General features: G+C 32.4%; 1 protein-coding gene across 1 annotated transcript; it reads left to right on the top strand.

The window, feature by feature from the left end:
- The first annotated feature begins 495 nt into the window (after positions 1 to 495).
- LOC139500502 (uncharacterized) lies at positions 496 to 16469 on the top strand. The gene is made up of 13 exons (XM_071289243.1): positions 496 to 573; positions 5058 to 5066; positions 5684 to 5788; positions 6329 to 6337; positions 7178 to 7382; positions 8214 to 8318; positions 10344 to 10448; positions 11467 to 11484; positions 12067 to 12099; positions 13075 to 13110; positions 14115 to 14272; positions 14592 to 14705; positions 16327 to 16469. The coding sequence occupies exons 1-13, from the start codon at positions 496 to 498 to the stop codon at positions 16414 to 16416; spliced, it is 1065 nt and encodes a 354-aa protein (XP_071145344.1). The 3' UTR covers positions 16417 to 16469.
- Positions 16470 to 23529: the final 7060 nt, after the last annotated feature.

The raw sequence follows: 23529 nt of genomic DNA, 5'->3' as shown, positions 1-23529 counted from the left end.
AAATCCCACTACATTTAATTTACATGAAAAAAATCAAACTGACCAATTCGAACCTCTTCAAAATTAAGACATTAATTTAAGATGCAACAAACGCGTGAGAAGATTCATGCAATCTGGCATTCCCGGTAAAGAAATTATTGACTTATAAAGGTACCAGATAAATAATGTATATTTAGAAGTTTGAATTTGAATTGAATTGAATAATAACTGCGAAATGTTTGAAATATGGGACTTAGAAATGTCATTGACAACGAGATGTGAAAGAGATAGAGAGAAGCGAATGATATTACATGGGACATTATAATTTAAACTGAGAAGTAAGTGTTAACTTGGAACTGTAAAATGTTCAATTTGTAATGAAAAGTTTTAACAGCCCTATTTCACTAGTATTTCTTACTAATGTATGTCTAACAGATCTTTAAATTATAATTAAGTTTGATTTAACAGTTCCTTATTCTATTCCTACAGATTGTCAGCCTGATCCGTGTAATAGAAATGGACATTGTACAAACAGTCCATCTGGATTTTCATGTTTCTGTCAAAATGGGTATACAGGATCAACATGCAATAAAGGTATATATACACATGGAAAAAAGTATTGCAACACCTTGATTTTTTTAAACTTGAAAAATCAGCCTCTTTTTTTGGATGAAATATAATAAAATATGTGTATAATATTATTGAAACATAGTTTATGATAACATTGGCATTGAAACGAACAAAAAATGTTTGAAAAAAAAAATGATTTATATAACCACAATTTTAATACCAAAATGGAGTGTTTTTTGTACAAAAAAATGCATTTTACAACTTTTACTGTAGTCGAACATTACAATGTCAGACATTTCAAAATTATTCCTTAGATGACTGTTCACATCATGGTTGATGGTTATACGCCAAAGAATTAGTACTTTGTGCGCAGCCTCTATCCAAACGGATAACCGCATCTAAACGTCTTCTGATTCCTGCCATAAATCGACTAATTTGTTGCTAAGGTAGCAGCAACCATTTCTGATGACGGGCATTGTTTATTTCATGATGGGTTTGAACTGGGGTGTCCTTTCGCGCAGTTTCCGCCCAATAGTGTCCCAAATATGCTCGATATGGTTGAAATCCGGGCTACGATCGTGCCAAGGAAGATGAACCGAATTCCATTTGAACATTGGATCTTCCTCCACGATGCTAATTTCCAACTTTGGCGAACTTTGCACAACATTGGATACGGAAAACTGTGTGTCTGTTCGTTAGCAAAGGTCTCCGAAATGGTCTTATCGCACGATAACCAGTAGCGATGAGTCGATCTCGAACAGTTCTTGTTAAAAGGCTCCTGTATGGCCACCACTCTCTTTTTAGGATTGTCTTGTATGCAATGGGTTTCCTTCTGACCAACCTTCATTATGCTTGATTTTTCTTAGCAAATGGTATAGGGGGTCTTCATTATCTCGGAATGTCTTTTACAGCATTTATTGCCTGATTTATTCTCAAAACGACTTATAGAGAAATGGTGATGACCAAAATTGCAACAGAACGTGCAGTTTTTACAGCGACATCCCTGCTTCCCTTATGCTGATAATCTGCCATCTTGCTGCAGTTAAGAGTTGTCCAGGACCCATTATAAGATGTCAATTACATAACTTTAAAAATTTGGTTATTTAAAGGGTTGAAAACAATGAGGATAAAAACAACTGTTTTGCTGTTTACGGGTAGAGTAGCTGCATGTGCAGATAAAACATTATCGAGTCGATATTTTTTTATTAAACTCAGGTGATACTTAAATAATGTTTAACTAGTTCTATTTTACCAAATTATATCCCAAAAAAATGAAAAGTGTTTTTTTAATTTCAATTTCAATTTGGTGTTGCAATACTTTTTTCCATGTGTATATATACTTAATTAAAATATGCCTTAGTGGAAATTTGGTTCTTTTTTGTCTTATTATTTCTTTGCTTTAAACCACAAGAAGTTTGCGAGTATGGTCTTGAGAAACGACTATGGACCGTTGGAAGGGGATGATAAATAGCTGGCCCGTGTTAAAAAAGAGCAATATCTCTTGAACGTAAAAAGACACCCTTGTAGATTTCGAAAAAGAGCAGGTTAATGCCGCTACAAGGCAGCACTCGCACCCTCAAATTGGGAAAGGATTAAAATAAGTTGCAATAACTGTTTTCCAACCCCATCTAAATAAATATGTTTAAACTAAGTTTGCAACATTGAATAGTTTGTAGGTTTGCTATGCTGTCCTACATATTCTTATTATAGTTACGCCGTGTTATTGCAAATTAACCTCTTCACTTAAACAATACGGGAGCTATATTCCGAAACTGGACCTGATATCAGTGGGTAAATCCATATACGGTCAAGTTTACTTAAGAGATGTTATAGTCTAGCAAAATGTTCGTTCTGCATATTTGTATTTTAAAAAAGGTGTTTTTTAATTTACTGTTTGCAAAAGTATAAATTATTCTAAATAATAGGGATGTTCTGGTAACTAACAGAAAAACCTGGCCGTTTTTGGCACAACTTTTTTTATCTTTTGGTCCTCGATGCTGTTCGACTTTGTGCTTGTTTCGGCTTTCAAACTTTTGTATCTGGGCGTCACTAGTAGATCTTGTGTGGACAAAATGCACTTCTGGCGTATTAAAATTTTAAACTTGTTGCCTTTTGTTGGCTGTTGTTCGTGTGTTTCTTTGTCAATTGTGTTCTCCAATTTATTTATATTGTAGTCCTGTGGTGTTCAGTTGTTATTTTAATGTTATATTTCACATGGCTATAAAAGAGGGAGATTTGGCATGCCACAAAACCAGGTTCAACCCACCATTTTGTCCTTTAAAAATGTCCTGTACCAAATCAGGAATATGGCCATTGTTTTATTATAGTTCGTATCTGTGTGTGTTACATTTTAGCGTTGCGTCGTTTGTTTTCTCTTATTTTTGAGTGTAAATTGACATTGCGATAAGACGTGTCACGGTACTTGTCTATCCCAAATTCATGTATTTGGTTTTGATGTTATATTTGTTATTCTCGTGGGATTTTGTCTGATGCTTGGTGTGTTTATGTGTGTGTTACATTGTAGTGTTGTGTCGTTGTTCTCTTATATTTAATGCGTTTCCCTCAGTTTTAGTTTGTTACCCCGATTTTGTTTATTGACCATGGATTTATGAGTTTGAACAGCGGTATACTACTGTTGCCGTTATTTTATACCACTATGTATAAACATTATTAAGCATTAAGTATCGTATTTTGTGCTTTGATTTTGTTTCCTTTAGTGTTTTCTGTTGTTCTGTTGTTTTTTGTTATTTGATTTGTTGTTAGTGTTGATAATGATTTTTATCTGTGCGCCAATCTATTGGGTTTTTATTGCAGCTTATATGACGATTTAGCATTGTTTTTTATTTACTATTTCAGTTATTGATTGTGAGTATTAATCTTGTTTCGATCTGCAATAAAGAACAATCTTTAAATACAATGTAGAAACTTCAAACTTATATCACTATCCATATATTTATGATTCGAAATGTCGGATGTATACGTGCAATAACATACAGAAACTTCATCTACATTCAGCTTGACGTTACAATCGACGTACGTTCGTGACATTTTACAGGACGCTTTTGCTATGAATAAATACATGAATGTTATAGAGATTTTAAAATAAATACTAAACATAGTGGTATAACAATAACATTATACCTTTTTAATAATTTGCATGAACGGAACATGATAACAGGTTGATATTGTAAATTTTGAAGGAGAAGCTTTCAATTACATTCTAAAAAGAACCAAAGTTGTCAACAACAAAAAAAGAATTGTAAAATGCAAACGTAAAAGTAATGTATCAAGAATATACACTATATACAATTATGTAATTTTGCCGAAACGTAGATGATTATAAATATACTAATGGTGAAATTAAACCTTAAGTTTTCTAATCAACAGACTGTCATCCTGATTCATGTTCAGGACAAGGAACTTGTTTGAATAGTCCATCAGGTTATACGTGTCATTGTAATAAAGGATATACAGGAAAGCAATGCAATACAGGTTAGACTGTTTCTTCATTCCATTGTACTTTCGGTTATTGTTTCACGTAAAAAATATCTACTAAAAAATTTTCAGAAAATAAAATTCATTTAGGATTGTTAAAAGTCATGCTTGTTCTTTGAATGTTCGAAACAAAGTTATCAACGGTACCAGGATTTCGTTTCGTTTCGTCTACATAAGACTCATCAGTGACGCTCAGGTCAAAATAGTTATAAAGCCAAACAAGTACAAAGTTGAAGAGCATTGAGGACCCAAAATTCCAGAATTTGTGCAAATACGGCTAAGGTAATCTATTCCTGGGATAAGAAAATCCTTAGTTTTTCAAAAAATTCAAAGTTTTGTTAACAGGAAATTTATAAAAAATGACCATATAATTGATATCCATGTCAACACCGAAATGCTGACTACTGGGCTGGTGATACTATCGGGGACGAAACGTCCACCAGCAGTGGCATCGACCCAGTGGTGTAAAAAATTATCAAAGGTACCAGGATTATAATTCAATACGCCAGACACGCGTTTCGTCATTATAAGACTAATCAGTGACGCTCAGATCAAAAAAGTTATAAAGCCAAACAAGTACAAAGTTGAAGAGCATTTAAGACCAAAAATTCCAAAATGTTGTGCCAAATACGGCTAAAGTAATCTATTCCTGGGATAAAAAAAAAAATCCTTAGTTTTTCGAACCTACTGAAAGTGTATACCACATGGTACTGTGATTAATAATATAATTGGTATAGCACAGTTTGGTAGACATGATTCCAATACGTACTGTATTTACTTACTAATTGTGATTTCCTGTAGCAATACATCGCCTGTTATATTTTTTCAACTTTGAAAGACACTATTTATGGTATAAACCGATGAATTCAAAAATGTCTCACCCAAGTAAATAAGTTTTACAATGAATATTATATATGAATAACGTGATCGTCAATTAGCAAAAATTGTTATAACACAGTATTATATGTTCAAGTGCTTTTACCTGTTTTGATGCTTATTTTTGTTTATTACAGTTGCCAATCGTAAGTACATTTTGCTCTTTCGACTGTGTCACATCTTTTTCACATCTTATGTATCACACCTATTTTACCTAATACGTACATTACAAAACGACGACTGCCACTAGTGAAGTAGGATCTGCTCACCCTTCCGGATCCTGCAATCTCGCCAGGTTTTTGTGGGTTTCGTGTTGCTCAGGTTTTAGTTTTATATGTTATTTGCGTACTGTTCTTTGTCTCTTTGATTTGTTTTCGTTTTTTGCCATGGCGTTATCAGTTCAATTTCACTTATGAATTTGAAGGTTCCTTAAGTATATTTTGTCTCTATTTTAATATTTCATTATATGTTCGAACTTTAAGTTGAATACTGGAAGGACAATACAATGTTATTGTATTTTAAGTACGCCTTATTCATCAATACCATGTTTATTGAGAGAACATTTTTTTTTCAATTGTGATATTGAAAAAGAGGGACCAAAGATACCAGAGGGAAAGTCAAACTATACACGTCCGACATGCGTCAGTAATAACAATAATGTAAGAAACGAGTATTTGTATAAGTGATTCCCAAACAGATATTAAAATTAGCATTGTTCAACTGGATAATTATGAACTTTATATTACTACCTTTATTGTTTTAGATTGTTTACCAGATCCTTGCAAGGGTCGTGGAAGTTGTTATGACGGCAAACAAGGCTACTTTTGCAATTGCCATGCCGGCTACACAGGACAAAATTGTGAACGCAGTAAGTTGAGTGAAAACAGTACTAAATAGATATATATATTTAACAACTCGAGGTGTATTGTGTTGTTCAATCAAATTAGAAAAACTCACTAATTTATACAGAGACGAAGTATTTAGACGGATCTAAGCAACGAGCTCCACTGATAATTCTTATAAAGTCTGGCGTACCAAATTGCAAGCCGGGTATCGTTTCTTTTAGCGCAATTATCTTTTTGTTTTAAATATTTGTTTTGTTTGACATCTCTATTATATATGTTGTGAACATTTTGATTTAGTATTTCTTTCCTAAGGTGTACATGTAGTAGTTGCCATAAACAGATATACATGACATAGGATCAATACAGCTTGAACGTTTCGCAACATTTCTACTAATCTTTATTCATTTTTCGATTTGTTTAAGACAAATTGGGTTGTATATTTGTCAACACTAAACGCTTTGTTTGATGTTGAAAGTTTGTATTTAAGAGTTATCAACAATTTGTTTCTTTTAAAAGTCTTTAATTTCAAATTATTTTTAAACTATTGTTTTAATTATTTTCAGGCGTCATGCGTAAGTATATGGATATTATGGACACGTCAATACAGTTTTTTTTATCACAAATAATAATAATAATAATAATAATAATAATTATTATTATTATTATTATTATTATTATTATTATTATTATTATTATCATTATTATAATAATAATAATAATAATAATAATAATAATAATAATAATAATAATAATAATAATAATAATAATAATAATAATAATAATAATAATAATAATAATAATAATAATTAGCAATGGTGCTACATAGATATAAGAAGATGTGATATGAGTGACAATGAGACAACTCTCCATCCAAGTCATAATTTGTAAAGGGAAAAAACATCATATGTGAAAGTACAGTCTTCAAAACGGAGCCTAAGCTCACACCGAACAATAAGCTGAAGGGCTCAAAAAAAGACTAGTATAAAATCATTCACACGGGAAAACAAACAGTCTTATTTATAGAAAAATTTATCTGTCACTTTGTTCATGATTCTTACGCTATACCTTCTTGAGAACTTCATCTAAATCTTTAAATTATATTATGTAAATAATAACATCAATTACGTTAGTAATCAGTATTGTATTTCACTTCACTTTCATATCTATTCCCTGTTCTTTCTAACTGTATCAATCAAACCTGCTTAAGAGACCACCTGTATTAAGCAAAAACCATTAATATTACGCACCTCTGTAAGGCATGTCATATAGATTAAACCTGTATAAAAAGAACACCTGTCTTATGAGACCACCTTTCCTTGCGTAGTCTCATCAAACAGGTTCCAATGGGAACCAATTGTGCCCCTCTTTTTCCCGACTTATTTCTTTATTATAATGAGGCTGACTTCAAACAGGAACTTTTAAGGAAGAAAGAAGAGAAGTTAGCAATATCCTTTAACTCTACTTTCCGCTATATAGATGATGTTCTTTCACTAAATAATTCAAAAGTTGGTGACTATGTTGAACGCATCTATCCTATCGGAATACAGATAAAGGATACAACAGATACAGTTAAGTCGGCCTCATATCTTGACTTACATCTAGAAACTGACAATGAGGGTCGGTTAAAAACAAAACTTTACGACAAAAGAGATGATTTAAGCTTTCCATTTTTAAGTAGCAACATTCCAACAGCACCTGCAAATGGGGTAGATATCTCCCAATTGATACGATAGTCCCGTGCTTTCATTTCCTATCATGATTTTCTTGAAAGAGTGTTGCTGCTCACAATGTAGCTATTAAACCAAGAGTTACAAATGGTGAAGTTGAAATCATCCCTTCGTAGGTTTTACGGACGCCATCACGAGTTGGTTGACCGTTATGGAATAACCGTTTCACAAATGATATCGGATATGTTCCTTACGTCGTAACTACAATCCCATTACTATTCATGAATTGTACCTACCGAATTAGACTATTTACCGGGTTTGTTATAACATGTGCAACACGACGGGTGCCATATGTGGAGCAGGATCTGCCTACCCTTACGGAGCACATGAGATCATTCCTAGTTTTTGGTGGGGTTCGTGTTGCTTATTCTTTACTTTTCTATGTTGTGTTATGTGTACTTTTGTTTGTCTGTTTGCCCTTTTTATTTTTAGCCATAGCGTTGTCAGTTTATTTTCGATTTATGAGTTTGACTGTCCTCTGCATGGTATCTTTCGTCCCTCTTTTACACTGCATATATTTGTTTGTTAAATCATTTTGATTATAAAAGAAGAAATATTAAGTTACACGTTTTAAATTCAGAACATGGCATACTTTTTCGTTTAATTAAACTTCTAGTATTATGTTCCCTTGCATGAAGACGTAAACCTATCAAATTATCAAAGCTTATATTTATCTAGTTTAAATATGTACGTGTTTAACCTTTTGTATGACATCTTTCAGATTGTTCTCCCGATCCATGTAACGGGAATGGTATCTGTCATAATACACAGACCGGGTTTACATGTTCCTGTCATCAAGGATATACAGGACAAACATGTGCTGCACGTGAGTAAGCTTCTTTAAGTTCAAGATGGAAATTGTTAAAAATGGATTAAGAAAATAATGATTTGTATATAACAGCCACGATCATTTAATTATTGAATACACTAACAACGATATCATACAGACTATTATGTTATCCTTCTATGTAGCAATCATCATAACTTGAAAAGGTGAATTTGATCATATTATCTGCAATTAATATCATCCCGTATAAATTATTTCATGCAACATGTATGTTTATACGAAACGTAATAAATCAAACGTCAAATAAACATATTATTTTTCTTTGAACTTATCTTTTTATCTATCATTTAATTAATTTTTTTTATCTAGCTGTGAGTCGTGAGTATAATTTACATCTGCATTTTTTTTTAATCTTTCAATCTTTCAGTGTGGTAAGGACTGAAGGAAAAAGACGAAAAGTAATATAAAGAAGCAAAAGAGATATTGTTTTACAATGAATTTACCATCGCACATAGCCTTGAATGAGAAATAATAGTGACTGACAATACTGTATTTGAATATGAGCATTTCTTTGCATATGAAAATATTACCATTTGGTCTATGAAAGGTGTTTTTTTTTTATTATACAAGAAGATTTAATCTTACGTCCGAACCAATTAAAATTTTATCAAAATATCCTCTGTGATTGTTTAAAATGTAAATTAACTTGTACAAACAATGACGCTAACCGCATATCTGCCTCCTTTCGTCTTTCATAGTGACAGATAAACTATGTAAAACAAACACAAAGAATAGTTGATATACTAAAAATCCGTTGTCAAAAGGATAAAAAACACAAATAATTCGTTCAATGTTCCGAAAAATAGGTTAAGCAATTGAAATCAACAAAGATCGACAAACAGTAGGCCGTACATTTACCTATAACTGTTAACGTTTACGTAATGTGATATCTGGTAGAGACTGGTCTCATTCGCAATTATGTCCCATCGTCTTTTGTACTAACCAATAGTTCAGAAACAAGGGATTCGATTTTTATTTTGTGAATTAGTTTATTCTTCGAACAGTGAACAACATTTGTTTAACTCGCAGGAATCCAAATGTTAAGTACATTAAGATGAACTGTACTGGAAGTTTAATTTAAGATCGTAAATACTTATTTCAAACTGAGCCAATATTTAGCAAACCTCTCATTCGATGAATCGTATAAGCTGTCATAACATTTACTAACCACCAATTTTACTCCACCAAATGCGCACTAGTATCTCTCCAATGATGCTCGAATCAGGAATATATGTTCCTCTAAAACAAATTACAAACGTTGAAATTAAAGGTTTATTATGTTCAAAAGCACCATCATTACTAGCATCTCAATGTTCCTGAAACTATCGAAAAACGGCACACTGATTTTCTGACGGATTTAATTATGTTTATCATACTAATATTTGAACAATCCTCAATGCTCTTCAACTTTGTATTTATTTGGCTTTTTAACTATTTTGATCTGAGCGTCACTGATGAGTCTAATGTAGACGAAACGCGCGTCTGGCGTATAAAATCATAATCCTGGTACTTTTGATAACTATTATGCTACATCTACCTTTAATTTTTAATGCAAATTAATGGACAAGAAAATAGGTTCTTCAAATGATCAAAATATACTTTTTATTCAGGAAAGTATCCTTCTTGTGAATTTGAAAAAAAATATCAAAATAAAAACGAATACCTATTATCTGAGAAGAGCAACATGTAGAAATGTTCTCTAGGCTGATTGGTTGAATTGGTGTTGAAACACATAAATCCAGGACATTGATTTTATATCGTCATCTTTTATATTTTAATGCATTTTTCTGAAGTGTGGGTTAAGAATATTACAATTTATTGAACAAATATCAGTTAAATAACTTGTGATTTCGATAGAATAATACGCTGATATATTTTTTTCAGAACGTAAGTAATATAATTTTGTTGTAGCGCTTTATGTCACAAGACACTTTGGACATTGTATAATAGTTAAAGAAATTATTAAACGTGTGAACATTTATTTTTATACCTTCTTTTATACAGATTGTAGTCCAGATCCTTGCAATGGACGTGGCGCATGTTACAACGGAAAGACTGATTATTATTGTCAATGTCAGATAGAATATACTGGACGTAATTGTCAAACAGGTACATGTAACAAAAAATCATTTTCTATGCTATTTATCAAAAATTAGACGGCAAAAAGATTGCGATTTCTCATGTACATACGAAAAAATGCTTTTAATTGTTTACTTAATCTTTTCAATATCCAGGATCACCATATTTTTCAAACAAATGTAATATCCAGTAGTATCTGTATAAAATTGAGAATGGAAATGGGGAATGTGTTTAAGAGAAAACAACCCGACCATAGAATAGGCACAGCAGAAGGTCACAAATATGTCTTCAATGCCGCGAGAAATTTCCGCACCCAGAGGCGTCCTTCAGCTGGCCCCTAAAGAAATATATATACTAGTTCAGTGATAATGGACGTCATACTAAACCCCAAATTATGCACAAGAAACTTAAATTAAAAATGATACAAGACTAACAAAGGCCAGAGGCTCCTCACTTGGGACAGGCGCAAAAATGCGACGGGGTTAAACATGTTTTTGAGATCTCAACCCTCACCCTATACCTCTAGCCAATATAGAAAAGTAAACGCATAACAATCCGCACAGTAAAATTCAGTTCAAGAGAAGTCCGAGTCAGATGTCAGAAAAGGTAACAAAAGAAAATAAACAAATTGAAGCTTTTTTTATATTTGCTGGACTTGAGAACGAACAGCATAAAACAAGGAACAGGAATAATAAACATTATAGCTTGGAAATTCAAATAATGAGAGGGGAGTACAGCTAAAGTTGCAATTTACTGTATTAATAAGAACAAACGTTGTTCATAATTTTGTACATATATTATTATTTACATATGTTTATTTACTGGCTTGAATTTTATAACGGTCGTCATTTTGCGGCCTTTTATAGCTGACTAGACGGTATGGAATTTGCTCATGTTTGATGTCCATACGGTGACCTCTAGTTGTTCATTTCTGTGTCATTTGGTCTTTTGTGGCGAGTTGTCTGTGGTGCTAGTGATATATATATCTATATATATATAGAATACGCAACTCGTAGCTAACAACTGAATATTTTGGTCTTATTTTCAGTGTCGACAACACCTGCTGGTAGGTTGAATATAGTCGAATTTATTATTACAACGATGAGTCTTTTCAAAAATCTAAACTTTATATTGGCATGTTTCTATTGAAAATCATTCCAACGCGGATAATATGCCTTCTCCTATCTGTGACAGTGTTTGGATAGAACAACGTATACATTAATTATTCCCATTCGCTGAAGTGCTTCGACCTATAATTCTTAACTTTTTTTATATATTGTAACTTCGATGGAGATTAGTCTTATTGGCACTCATACCACATCCTCTTATCTGTATTGACTCATATAAGTTCAGTTAAACAAAGACCACTAAAATATATACATTAGTACTCATAACTACTGCACGCTATTTCAAAGTAAATTGCAATTATACTTATTTGTATATTCTTTTTTCCCGGACATTTAATACATTGATCTAGCATGCTATGTTAGCAGATTGTCTTTAAAAGACATGCATGTAACAGTCATTTGTTTTGTTTTTTAATTTAGACTCCTATGTCGTAAAAGAGAGGCAAAACTTGTTTTGTTTTTGTTAACTGGTAAACATTTTTACTTGTGTCTTTTTGCATTCATTTTTGTATATTATGCAGCAACAACACATATATCGGGCTTAGGATCTATGCGTAAGTACATTTGTGATTTGTGAAATTAATGAAATTGATGACAATATGTCATATATAACTAAACAGGTATTTAAAAAAAAAAAGTACTAACAAAAAAGAAAACCAAATTTAAAAATCAGTGCTGTCATTTAAAGGTTTCAATATCTTTCTTTTAAGTTCGTCATTTAAATTTGTTAAATAATAGTTTTTAAAATGTACCCTGTAGAAACGTATAGAAAGTGAAAGATAAAGGATCAACAACCATGTAAACATTCACCCACCAAATTAGTTATATATTGATCAATGGTTAGTTTGTCTTTCTAGGTAATTTTTCCCCGTATCATCACCTGCTTCAGCGAGACATACATCATGTTTCTTTTATATACACAAATGTATGTATATATATACATATATATCGTATGTTCAAGATTGTCTTTACTAATTGGTTAGTTGATAATCGTCAATAAGACTTAAAGGCAAAAGAAAAGGACGTTTTGCAAAGTTATATAATTTTATTTTTAGATATTTTGAGGATATTGATTTCCAATCAAAAAACCACATTTCAATAGTTTTTACATCTTATATGTTCAAGGTCTGTTATAAAATGTTTTTTGAATTTGTATTATGAGGTCTGGTAAATACCGAAATAAATAGAGGAATACAGTATGTGTGCGGTCATCGGTGTCCATTAAAATCTGTTTAATTAATGTAGCAGTTGTGATAATTATGTCTTATTTGATGTTCATCTTTTCGAGTTTTGAGGACTGTCTAGTGTTTTTTTTTTTTATTTTGCTTTTGCTTTTTGTTTATTTCAAATCTTTTTGGCATAATTTTGTCGATTTTGTTTCAAGTGCGGTTTCATTTTAGCAATTTTCTGATTTTTAACCTGTGAACTACAAATAAAATTGGACCTATCTCTAACTGCGTATTAATGTCTTAATAGAATGGTATACAAATGAAGAAACATATATGTATTTAATGCTTGATATGTTTTAGCTATGTTACCGTCACGTTTGCAGCAAACTGTAAAAGGTAAGCACACACATTGCTGCTAAAGAAATGCTAAAGCTATACCAGGAAACTTATCACTGCTAAAGATATTCCCAGTATTATTTTAAACTAAGAAATTGGATTGAATTATAACAGTTACGAAGTTGACAATTAGATAATATTATAGGTAGAAAACCTTTATCTGATAAATGTTGCTCCTTTTTCCACGAAAAGATGAAAATACACGAATTTACTTTCACAAACGTTTATCTTTGGGTACTAATAAACAGAAATCTCCACTGAAAAAGCCGTGCCAGTGACCACATCTATAAACAGCAAGTGCATAATCGTTGTTTGATAATAATAAAAAAAAAATGAAATATATATTAATATTCAACATCATGTTGTAAACTTCAAATTCATAAAGAGTAAGAAATAAAACACAGTTGAAAGTCATACTGTCATTATCTTATTCATGTAAGAGATGTCTTTGATAAGCTATATTGTATGAATATTCTCAATCGTCAACTTAAATGTGTCTAAATTCAAATGTGTTCATCGTATTAAATTATAATCCTGGTACCTTTGATAACTATTTACACCACTGGGTCGATGCCACTGCTGGTGGACGTTTCGTCCCCGAGGGTATCACCAGGCCAGAAGTCAGCACTTCGGTGTTGACGTGAATATCAATTATATGGTCATTTTTATAAATTTTCTGTTTACAAAACTTTGAATTTTTCGAAAAACTAAGGATTTTCTTACGCCCAGGAGTAGATTAACTTAGCCGTATTTGGCACAATTTTTTGGAATTTTGGGTCCTCAATGCTCTTCAACTTTGTATTTGTTTGGCTTTTTAACTGCTTTGATCTGAGCGTCACTGATGAGTCTTATGTAGACGAAACGCGCGTCTGGCGTATTAAATTATAATCCTGGTACCTTTGATAACTATATTCATCCATAGTATACTATTTCGTTACAAGATGTAATTGATAAAATGTGTAATAATCTGTTTTTGGCAATAAAATGTGATCTACTTTTAACAGAGCATCATTGCAATAAACTTGGCTTACTCATGGATTTGGCTGTAGGGAAAGCTTTACATCAGCAAGGCGCTAAAGGCTGTGGTGGCAATTCAGCAGATGCAGTTCTAATCAAACATTGTCAAGCGCCTTCGTTTTCTGGATGGCGAAGAGGGCTGCAGGTTCACAACAATACTTTTACTTCAATACTAGACTAGTTATCTTTAATTTTATGTCATCTTTTTAAAAACGGAAATCTTCATTTACACATGTTTCATACAGTTTGTTTCATGGAGGACTGATTAATAAGAACATGAACAAATTTTTCGTTAGAATAAGCAGCTAGACAGACGACAATTAAATTGTTAGTGGATTGTATTGTTACTCGATACATTTATGACACAACTGTAATATCTGTACTAAAATTTCTATTGTGTTTTTGTTTTATTTGTTAAAATTTTATAATTTATTATCTGACCTTTCACACACTTGTTCACACAGGTCATCAACAATTGTAATCAGCTGAATCCATATACACCTGTAGGTGAATGGGACAGTGTAAGATTTACTAATAATATTGGAGTAATGACATCTTGTCAAAGTGGTGTTATTGAGGTATGTTTACAGTAAATACTATTTGCACTAGTTTGATAAATAATTTTATATATTTTGTTGTTTGAAAAATACACGTATTGTAACACTAGGTATGATTTAATGTATTTTATACAATATTTGAGTGATGTTTTTATCTATACAATCAATACGGGCACTTTCACAATGTCAGTTTTGAAATAAACTGTTTGCGCATTATTCTTGATTTTGTACATGATCCAAGTTGGTGCAGATATTTAGCGTTGGTACATCAAACTTTTTTGAAAGACGCTAAAATCGTGATTTAGTTTGCTTCCAAGTATAAAATAAAATGTAGCAGCCTGTATTAATAATTTGAAATCAAGTCATAAGAAAGTATGACTTTACTTGCCATCAATCAGTCTTTTGTGTACACAGATTTATTATTCTATTCATGTGAAAACGATTCAATCCCTGCATAAAAACACAAAATAGTATAAAACAGGGGATAGGATATTTGCAATAGAAAATTATCACTCAACAAACAAAAAACAACGGTTTAAACCTGGAAGATAATTAAACAATCTGCAAGAGAAGAAATAAATCTGAAATGAACTAATTGAGTTGGTCATATGATCAGAGACGAAGTCGGTTCGGTCATTTTTCTACATTTGTTTTGTTCATGGCATATCACCAACGTGTCCGCTGAAATCTGATTTTATCAATGAAAACGGACCTAAGTTTGCGGACAGGATTTAATTACAACAGAATCAATACGTTGTGATTCAAATATAGCACACATATTTCGTTACGAGTGATTAAGTCATAATGATAAATGCAATTGAAAAGTTGACTGGGCTACAAACTCAGCAGAAATAACACCCTTCTAAACAATAAAAAGTTAAATCATAAAAGTATATGCCAGAAAAAGAAGTTTTTTGACATGAGTGAAATAAAAATATTGAGAGTCCTTGTCACTACTGGTAAAACGATGATGAATACAATGACAATATCACAATGGAGCAGGTGACGCCATTTGTGTTGTCATACAATAAAGCCATTATTATAGCAATCTCTCAACTATGATTTATCGATGTGGTCAACAGATTTATAATTGCAATGAACTCAAATTATCTCGATAACCAGAGAAAAACTTATACAATGGATCGCTTTTCTTTAAAATCTCAGACGAGTAGATGAATATTGTTTATCTAGAAATGTAAAACTGCCTTTAAAAAAACATGTGTACTTATAATGCATGTTGTTTTTAAATTGGTTGTATCATAAGGTCAATTTACGGAAATATTTGAGGAGAAACACAGGGCTGGCTTTTTTAACCGACAATTTGTTTTGGTTTGTTCTTGTCGTTTTTTTTTTTTTGTTTTTTTTTTTTAGAAACTTGTGCTTACCAGACAAAAACTACATTAAACGTTTACTTCTTCCTCTACATTGTACCTGTGATAATGAACTGTCAATTCCGGATTTCGTGCTCTTCAACCATGTTTTGTATTTGAACGATATATACGATTATGTAATTTTCCAATTCATAACATTATGAATCAACATCAACGCGCTGAAACATTGGTTACACTAACAAACAGTGATTTGTTTCATGCATATGTGTTTATATAATTATGTTTATTTTTCATATAATTCTATCTTGCAGATGATATCGCAGTCATGTGGTAGTCAGTTGAACCTCCATAATATTACATCTCCAGCATTCAATTCAGTATATACAATTGATTGGACGTAGTACATTGCATTGTCAACAACTTTAAAAATATATGAATAAATGATTTTAATTCAGTTGTCTTAAATCTATATTTAGATGCGCAAGTTTAAAAAAAAAATAGTGTTGTGTATTTATTCATGGTTGATATTGTTGTTCTTTTTTATTATTTAAGCTTAAGTTGTAGGAGACAATAACAATCAAAACCAAGAAGTAAATTTATGAACCCTTGGCTGTGCTAATCCATGCAAAATAAGGAGTATACCCTGAAAGGTATTTTGGTCAACTGACGGTGGAGGATACCTTTCAATTTATGAAAGATGTATGCGACAGCTAACGATAAAGGCTACTGTGACTTTGAGATGAATATTTTATGTAGGTATTGTCTTGTGCGTTTTTTGTTTTGTAAAACAAGAATAATCTATAATATCGTTTTTAAGGTATTTTCATTTGAAAGCCATTATAACGATAATTTCCTTTCTCAAATATATGTGAAAAGAGTGATATTGAAAATTGTCGCTAAAAACTAAGGGAGCACGTGTACGTTGTTAATGAAATTAACAACGTCATCATAGAACAGGACAGCGATACACAGATTATCGTTGATCACCTCAACTCGATTGCTTGTCTCACTTTCGCTGTACCTGCTCAATCGAGAGAATCAATATCGTTGATGTGATCAACGATAATCTATAATAATGAAATGTTTGTCCACCTGATGATAGAGAGCATGGGTCTATTTGAATAAATACAAAGACAGATTTAAAATCTGAAATGCTATTAGCGCAGATTACTTTGTAAAAGATCACTCTGATTCAAACAAAAAAATTCTCTGAAACTGATATCATCAAGATGCTTGATTTCTTGATTGACAACATATTTGTTACGTTCGGGGGACGTGTTTTTCAACAGACTGTCGGCATTCCAATGGGAACAAACTGTGTCCCTTTACTTGCCGACTTGTTTCTTTATTATTATGAGGCTGACTTCATGCAAGAACTTCTTAGGAATAAAGATAAAATTTTAGCAATATCCTTTAAGTCTACTTTCCGCTATATAGATGATGTTCTTTCACTAAATAATTCAAAATTTGGTGACTTTGTGGAACGCATCTATCCAATCGAGCTAGAGATAAAGGATACTACAGATACAGTTAAATAAAGGCAACAGTAGTATACCGCTGTTCAAACTCATAAATCCATGGACAAAAAACAAAATCGGGGTAACAAACTAAAACTGAGGAAAACGCATAAATATAAGAGGAGAACAACGACACAACACTACAATGTAACTAACACACACATAAACGGACCAAGCATCAGACAAAATCCCACGAGAATAACAAATATAACATCAAAACCAAATACATGAATTGGGATAGACAAGTACCGTGACACGTCTTATCGCAATGTCAATTTACACTCAAAAATAAGAGAAAACAAACGACGCAACGTTAAATTGTAACACACACAGAAGCGAACTATAATATAACAATGGCCATATTCCTGACTTGGTACAGGACATTTTTAAAGGAAAAAATGGTGGGTTGAACCTGGTTTTGTGGCATGCCAAACCTCGCACTTTAATGGCAATGTTAAATATAACATAGAAATGACAACATAATATTACAGGACTACAATACAAATAAATAGGAAAACGTATTAGACAAAGAAACACATGATTAATGAATAACAAAAAGCATCAGGTTTAAAATTTAATACGCCAAAAACGCGCCTTGTCCACACAAGACTCACCAGTGACGCCCAGATATAAAAGATCGAAAGCCAAAAAAAGGTACAAAATTGTACAGCACTGAAGATCAAAAGTTGAAAAAGGTTGTGTCAAATACGGCTAAGTTTTTATGCTTGGGTTGTCCATCCTTATTATTTAGCACAATTAATGCTATTGCAAACAGTAAATTTTATCAAATGAATATAACAGATATACATAATGAAACTGAAGTATTAACTCATTACATAAAACAAACACGAATACATAATGAATGACCAACACAGAATAGACACACCCGACTCAGTCCAGGCCTCAACGCAGTAAATTAGGAAAATGACGTCACATACGATGGTGAAAAGGCTTTAAAATTACGTCACATACGATGGTGAAAAGGCATTAAAAATTACGTCACATTTGAATATCTGATATTTCTGAAACAGCAGAAAAATTACGTCACATATGAAAAACTATATCTCAAAAGTAATATAGAATTAGGATTGATTAAAGATTAAAATAGAACTAAATACTGATATTGTATTTAAACACAATGCATATTGCAATACTTATTAAATCGGCCTCATATCTTGACTCACATCTAGAAATTGACAATTATGGTCGGTTAAAAACAAAACTTTACGACAAAAGAGATGATTTCAGCTTTCCAATTGTGAACTTTCCATTTCTAAGTAGCAACATTCCAGCAACACCTGCATACGGGGTATATATCTCCCAATTGATACGATATTCCCGTGCTTGCTTTTCCTATCATGATTTTCTTGATAGAGGGTTGCTGCACACAAGAAAGCTATTAAACCAAGAGTTCCAAATGGTGAAGTTGAAATCATCCCTTCGTAAATTTTACGGACGCCATCACGAGTTGGTTGACCGTAATGGAATAACTGTTTCACAAATGATATCGGATATGTTCCTTATGTCGTAAATACAATCCCCTTCCCTTTCATGAATGTTACCTACCGAATTAGACTATTTACCGGATTTGTTATCACATATGCAACACGACGGGTGCCAAATGTGGAGCAAGATCTTCTTACCCTTCCGGAGCACCTGAGATCACCCCTAGTTTTTTGATGGGGTTCGTGTTGTTAATTCTTTAGTTTTCTATGTTGTGTCATGTGTGCTGTTGTTTATTTGTCTTTTTTCATTTTTAGCCATGGCGTTGTCAGTTTGTTTTAGATTTATGAGTTTGACTGTCTCTTTGGTATCTTTCGTCCCCTTTTTAGCTCACCTGGCCCGAAGGGCCAAGTGAACTATTCCCATCACTTTGCGTCCGGCGTCCGTCGTCGTCGTCCGTCGTCCGTCGTCGTCCGTCGTCGTTAACTTTTACAAAAATCTTCTCCTCTGAAACTACTGGGCCAAATCAAACCAAACTTGGCCACAATCATCATTGGGGTATCTAGTTTAAAAAATGTGTGGCGTGACCCGGTCAACCAACCAAGATGGCCGCCACGGCTAAAAATAGAACATAGGGGTAAAATGCAGTTTTTGGCTTATAACTCAGAAACCAAAGCATTTAGAGCAAATCTGACATGGGTAAAAATGTTCATCAGGTCAAGATCTATCTGCCCTGAAATTTTCAGATGAATCGGTCAATCGGTTGTTGGGTTGCTGCCCCTGAATTGGTAATTTTGAGGAAATTTTGCTGTTTTTGGTTATTATCTTGAATATTATTATAGATAGAGATAAACTGTAAACAGCAATAATGTTCAGCAAAGTAAGATTTACAAATAAGTCAACATGACCAAAATGGTCAGTTGACCCGTTTAGGAGTTATTGCCCTTTATAGTCAATTTTTAACCATTTTTCGTAAATTAAAGTAATCTTTTACAAAAATCTTCTCCTCTGAAACTACTGGGCCAAATTAATTCAAACTTGGCCACAATCATCTTTGGGGTATCTAGTTTAAAAAATGTGTGGCGTGACCTGGTCAATCAACCAAGATGGCCGCCACCGCTAAAAATAGAACATAGGGGTAAAATGCAGTTTTTGGCTTATAACTCAAAAACCAAAGCATTTTGAGGAAATCTGACATGGGATAAAAATGTTTATCAGGTCAAGATCTATCTGCCCTGAAATTTTTAGATGAATCGGTCAATCGGTTGTTGGGTTGCTGCCCCTGAATTGGTAATTTTGAGGAAATTTTGCAGTTTTTGGTTATTATCTTGAATATTATTATAGATAGAGATAAATTGTAAACAGCAATAATGTTCGGCAAAGTAAGATCTACAAATAAGTCAACATGACCAAAATGGTCAGTTGACCCCTTTAGGAGTTATTGCCCTTTATAGTCAATCTTTAACCATTTTTCATAAATCTAAGTAATCTTTTACAAAATCTCCACTGAAACTACTAGGCCACAATCATCTTTGGGGTATCTAGTTTGAAAAATGTGTCCGATGACCTGGCCATTCAACCAAGATGGCCGCCACGGCTAAAAATAGAACATAGGGGTAAAATGCAGTTTTTGGCTTATAACTATGAAACCAAAGCATCTAGAGCAAATCTGACAAGAAGTTAAATTGTTAATCAAGTCAATATCTATCTGCCCTGAATTTTTCAGATAAATTGGACAACTGGTTGTTGGGTTGCTGCCCTCCAATTGGTAATTTTTAAAGAAGTTTTGCCGTTTTTGGTTATCTTGAATACTATTATAGATAGCGATAAACTGTAAACAGCAATAATGTTCAGCAAAGTAAAATCTACAAATAAGTCAACATGACCTAAATGGTCAATTGACCCCTTAAGGAGTTATTGCCCTTTATAGTCAATTTTTAACAATTTTCATTAATTTGGTAAATTTATGTAAATTTTTACCAAATATAGTCTTCTGTTACTAATGGGCAAAGTTCATTATAGATATAATTGTAAGAAGCAAAATCGTTCAGTAAAGTAAGAACTTCAAACACATCACCATCACCAAAATACAATTTTGTCATGAATCCATTTGTGTCCTTTGTTTAATATGCACATAGACCAAGGTGAGCGACACAGGCTCTTTAGTGCCTCTAGTTTTTGAATAATCCTATGTTTGCGATTTCAAACTACACTAGTTGTGAAAATGCTTTTGATGAAAAGTTGGGTGTGCATGACTATCGAGCTGGAATCGTCTGCTCAAGATACATGTCAATTTGATGTGCTGACTGTAAAAGCTAGGTCCATAATAGTTATCTTTCTGATTTAAAGTAAGGACAACACGTCTTTCTCAAGTAGATCACTTGACCCCGATTTCCTTTTCACTTTAAGTATAAAGGCGACTTTAACATTTGGTCTATTAGTCACATAAAGTGATAAATAATAAATCAAAACAATATAGCACATGCACTCGTGTTCATTCAACTTGATAGGTGTTTGGTTTTACATTATGCAATATACAGTTATACCAATGCTAAAAGTAACAAGTTTTTGTCATGAATTTGATGTTTATGTTAGTCTCCAGATTTCACTTTGTTTTTGTATTGGTGTATCTTCGTTAGCTAGTATACTTTTAACAGTATAATATCATTACGCGTTATACAGAAATTAAACATAATAAATGGGAGGAGGTATACATCTATATATCCAAAGGATATTTAGGGTATTAAATGGCAAAATCTAAAGCTTAAATACAATTAACGAATGGAAATCTGCGATAATCCTGACTTGATAAAGACATTTTCTTATGAAAAAAAATGTGAATTAAACCGGATCTCACATGTATGGCAGTTGCATTGAATTCCATTATCTTGACAAAAATGTATGAGTAAAACGAACCCACATCATAGATAAAAAAGTAGATAAAAATGGGTACAGCAGTCAATATTGTCATATGATTTTAATCAGTATAAATCATATACCTGATTAAAACAATGAAACACAAAATGACATACCAATAGACGAGCTATTGAAACATTCTTGCAATATCCTCACTTTCTAAATAAACTTAACATCCATCGGTAGTGGTAGTAAATAAAAACACTTCAAATTTCGTGCATCCCTAACAAATTCCTGCATTCATCCGGGATGCTCCATCTAAAATACTTTAATATCAGGTATTTATCAGGTATTTATAAATACGACAAAACAATAAGAGCATTTTGAACGTAATAGACCTCCAAATCATCCAAGGCCAAATTAAATATCGTAAAACAATACGGTCATCTAAAGGGAGGCTTGGCTCACACCGAACAGAAAGCTATAAAGAGCACTACGATGACTAGTGTAACATCATTCAAACGTGACAACCAACGGTCTAATATATATATATATATAATACATGAAACAAAAGACAACACATCAACAAACAATAACTACTGAGCATCAGATTTCTGACATAGGACAGGTGCAAACAAATGCAGTGGGTTTAAAAGTTTTAATAGGTACTAATATTCCAACAAATCTAAATCAGTAGTGTAACATAGAAAGACACATATCAATTGAAATGACTTAACTCAATCAAAAGACATATAAATACAAGTGAACTTACACTGAACGAATAAAGGACAAGGTATGATAAGAGGCGCTTTTGGCCCCCTTCCCAAATAAGTTTATATATACATCATTGATAGCCTTATTATAGAAACTATTCAAAACTATGATTTTTGTTTATGTTCCGGTGAAAGGAAGGTTGCCTAGCAACAGTTTAAATAAATAGCCAAATTATCACATATGCATTGCTTTCTCATTACACATTAGCATAATTCAAAATAATATTGTTTGTTTAACACTAACTTGAGTTTGCAAATGAAAAGTCACTTCAATTTCAGTTAAAAAAAAAGATAGAAATTAAATTGAACTAGAAAAAAAAACTTTTTGATTTTAATTGTACAAATTAGAGTAAAATCAGGTTAGTTAGATTAATACATAAAAGAATAACTAGCAGTAAGAAATGAAAGCAAGTCAATTGTATATCATGCTGATAAAATGATTAGCAACCAAAATAGTGCTTAGCAACGGTTAAATAATGTTTTTTTTTTTTTGTAAACCGAAGTAGGTTTTTGGCATTATTATTATGTCTTGATGATGTAAATATTAAATCATATGCTGTTACCAAAAACAGGGTTGAGATCTAAAAAAAAAAAAAGTTTAACCCCACCGCATTTTTGCGCATGTCCCAAGTCAGGAGCCTCTGACCTTTTTTAGTGTTGTATGATTTTTTATTTTAGCTTCTTGCGTATTATTTGGAGTTTAGTATGACGTCAATTATTAGTGAACTAGTATACATATTTGTTTGGGGGCCAGCTTAAAGATGCCTCAGGATGCGGAAGTTTCTCGCAGCATTGAAGACCCATTGGTGGCCTTCGGTTGTTGTCTCTTTGACACATTCCCCATTTCATTCTCAATTTTAGTATTAAATAAAAGATAGCTATCAAAGAAATGGTCGGTTTATTAAAAAAAAAAGGATAAATACAA

Source organism: Mytilus edulis, chromosome 13, assembly GCF_963676685.1.
Source record: "Mytilus edulis chromosome 13, xbMytEdul2.2, whole genome shotgun sequence".
NCBI lineage: Eukaryota > Metazoa > Mollusca > Bivalvia > Mytilida > Mytilidae > Mytilus > Mytilus edulis.
The sequence above is the reverse complement of the archived record's forward strand: the minus strand, read 5'-3'. Positions and strand labels throughout refer to the sequence as shown.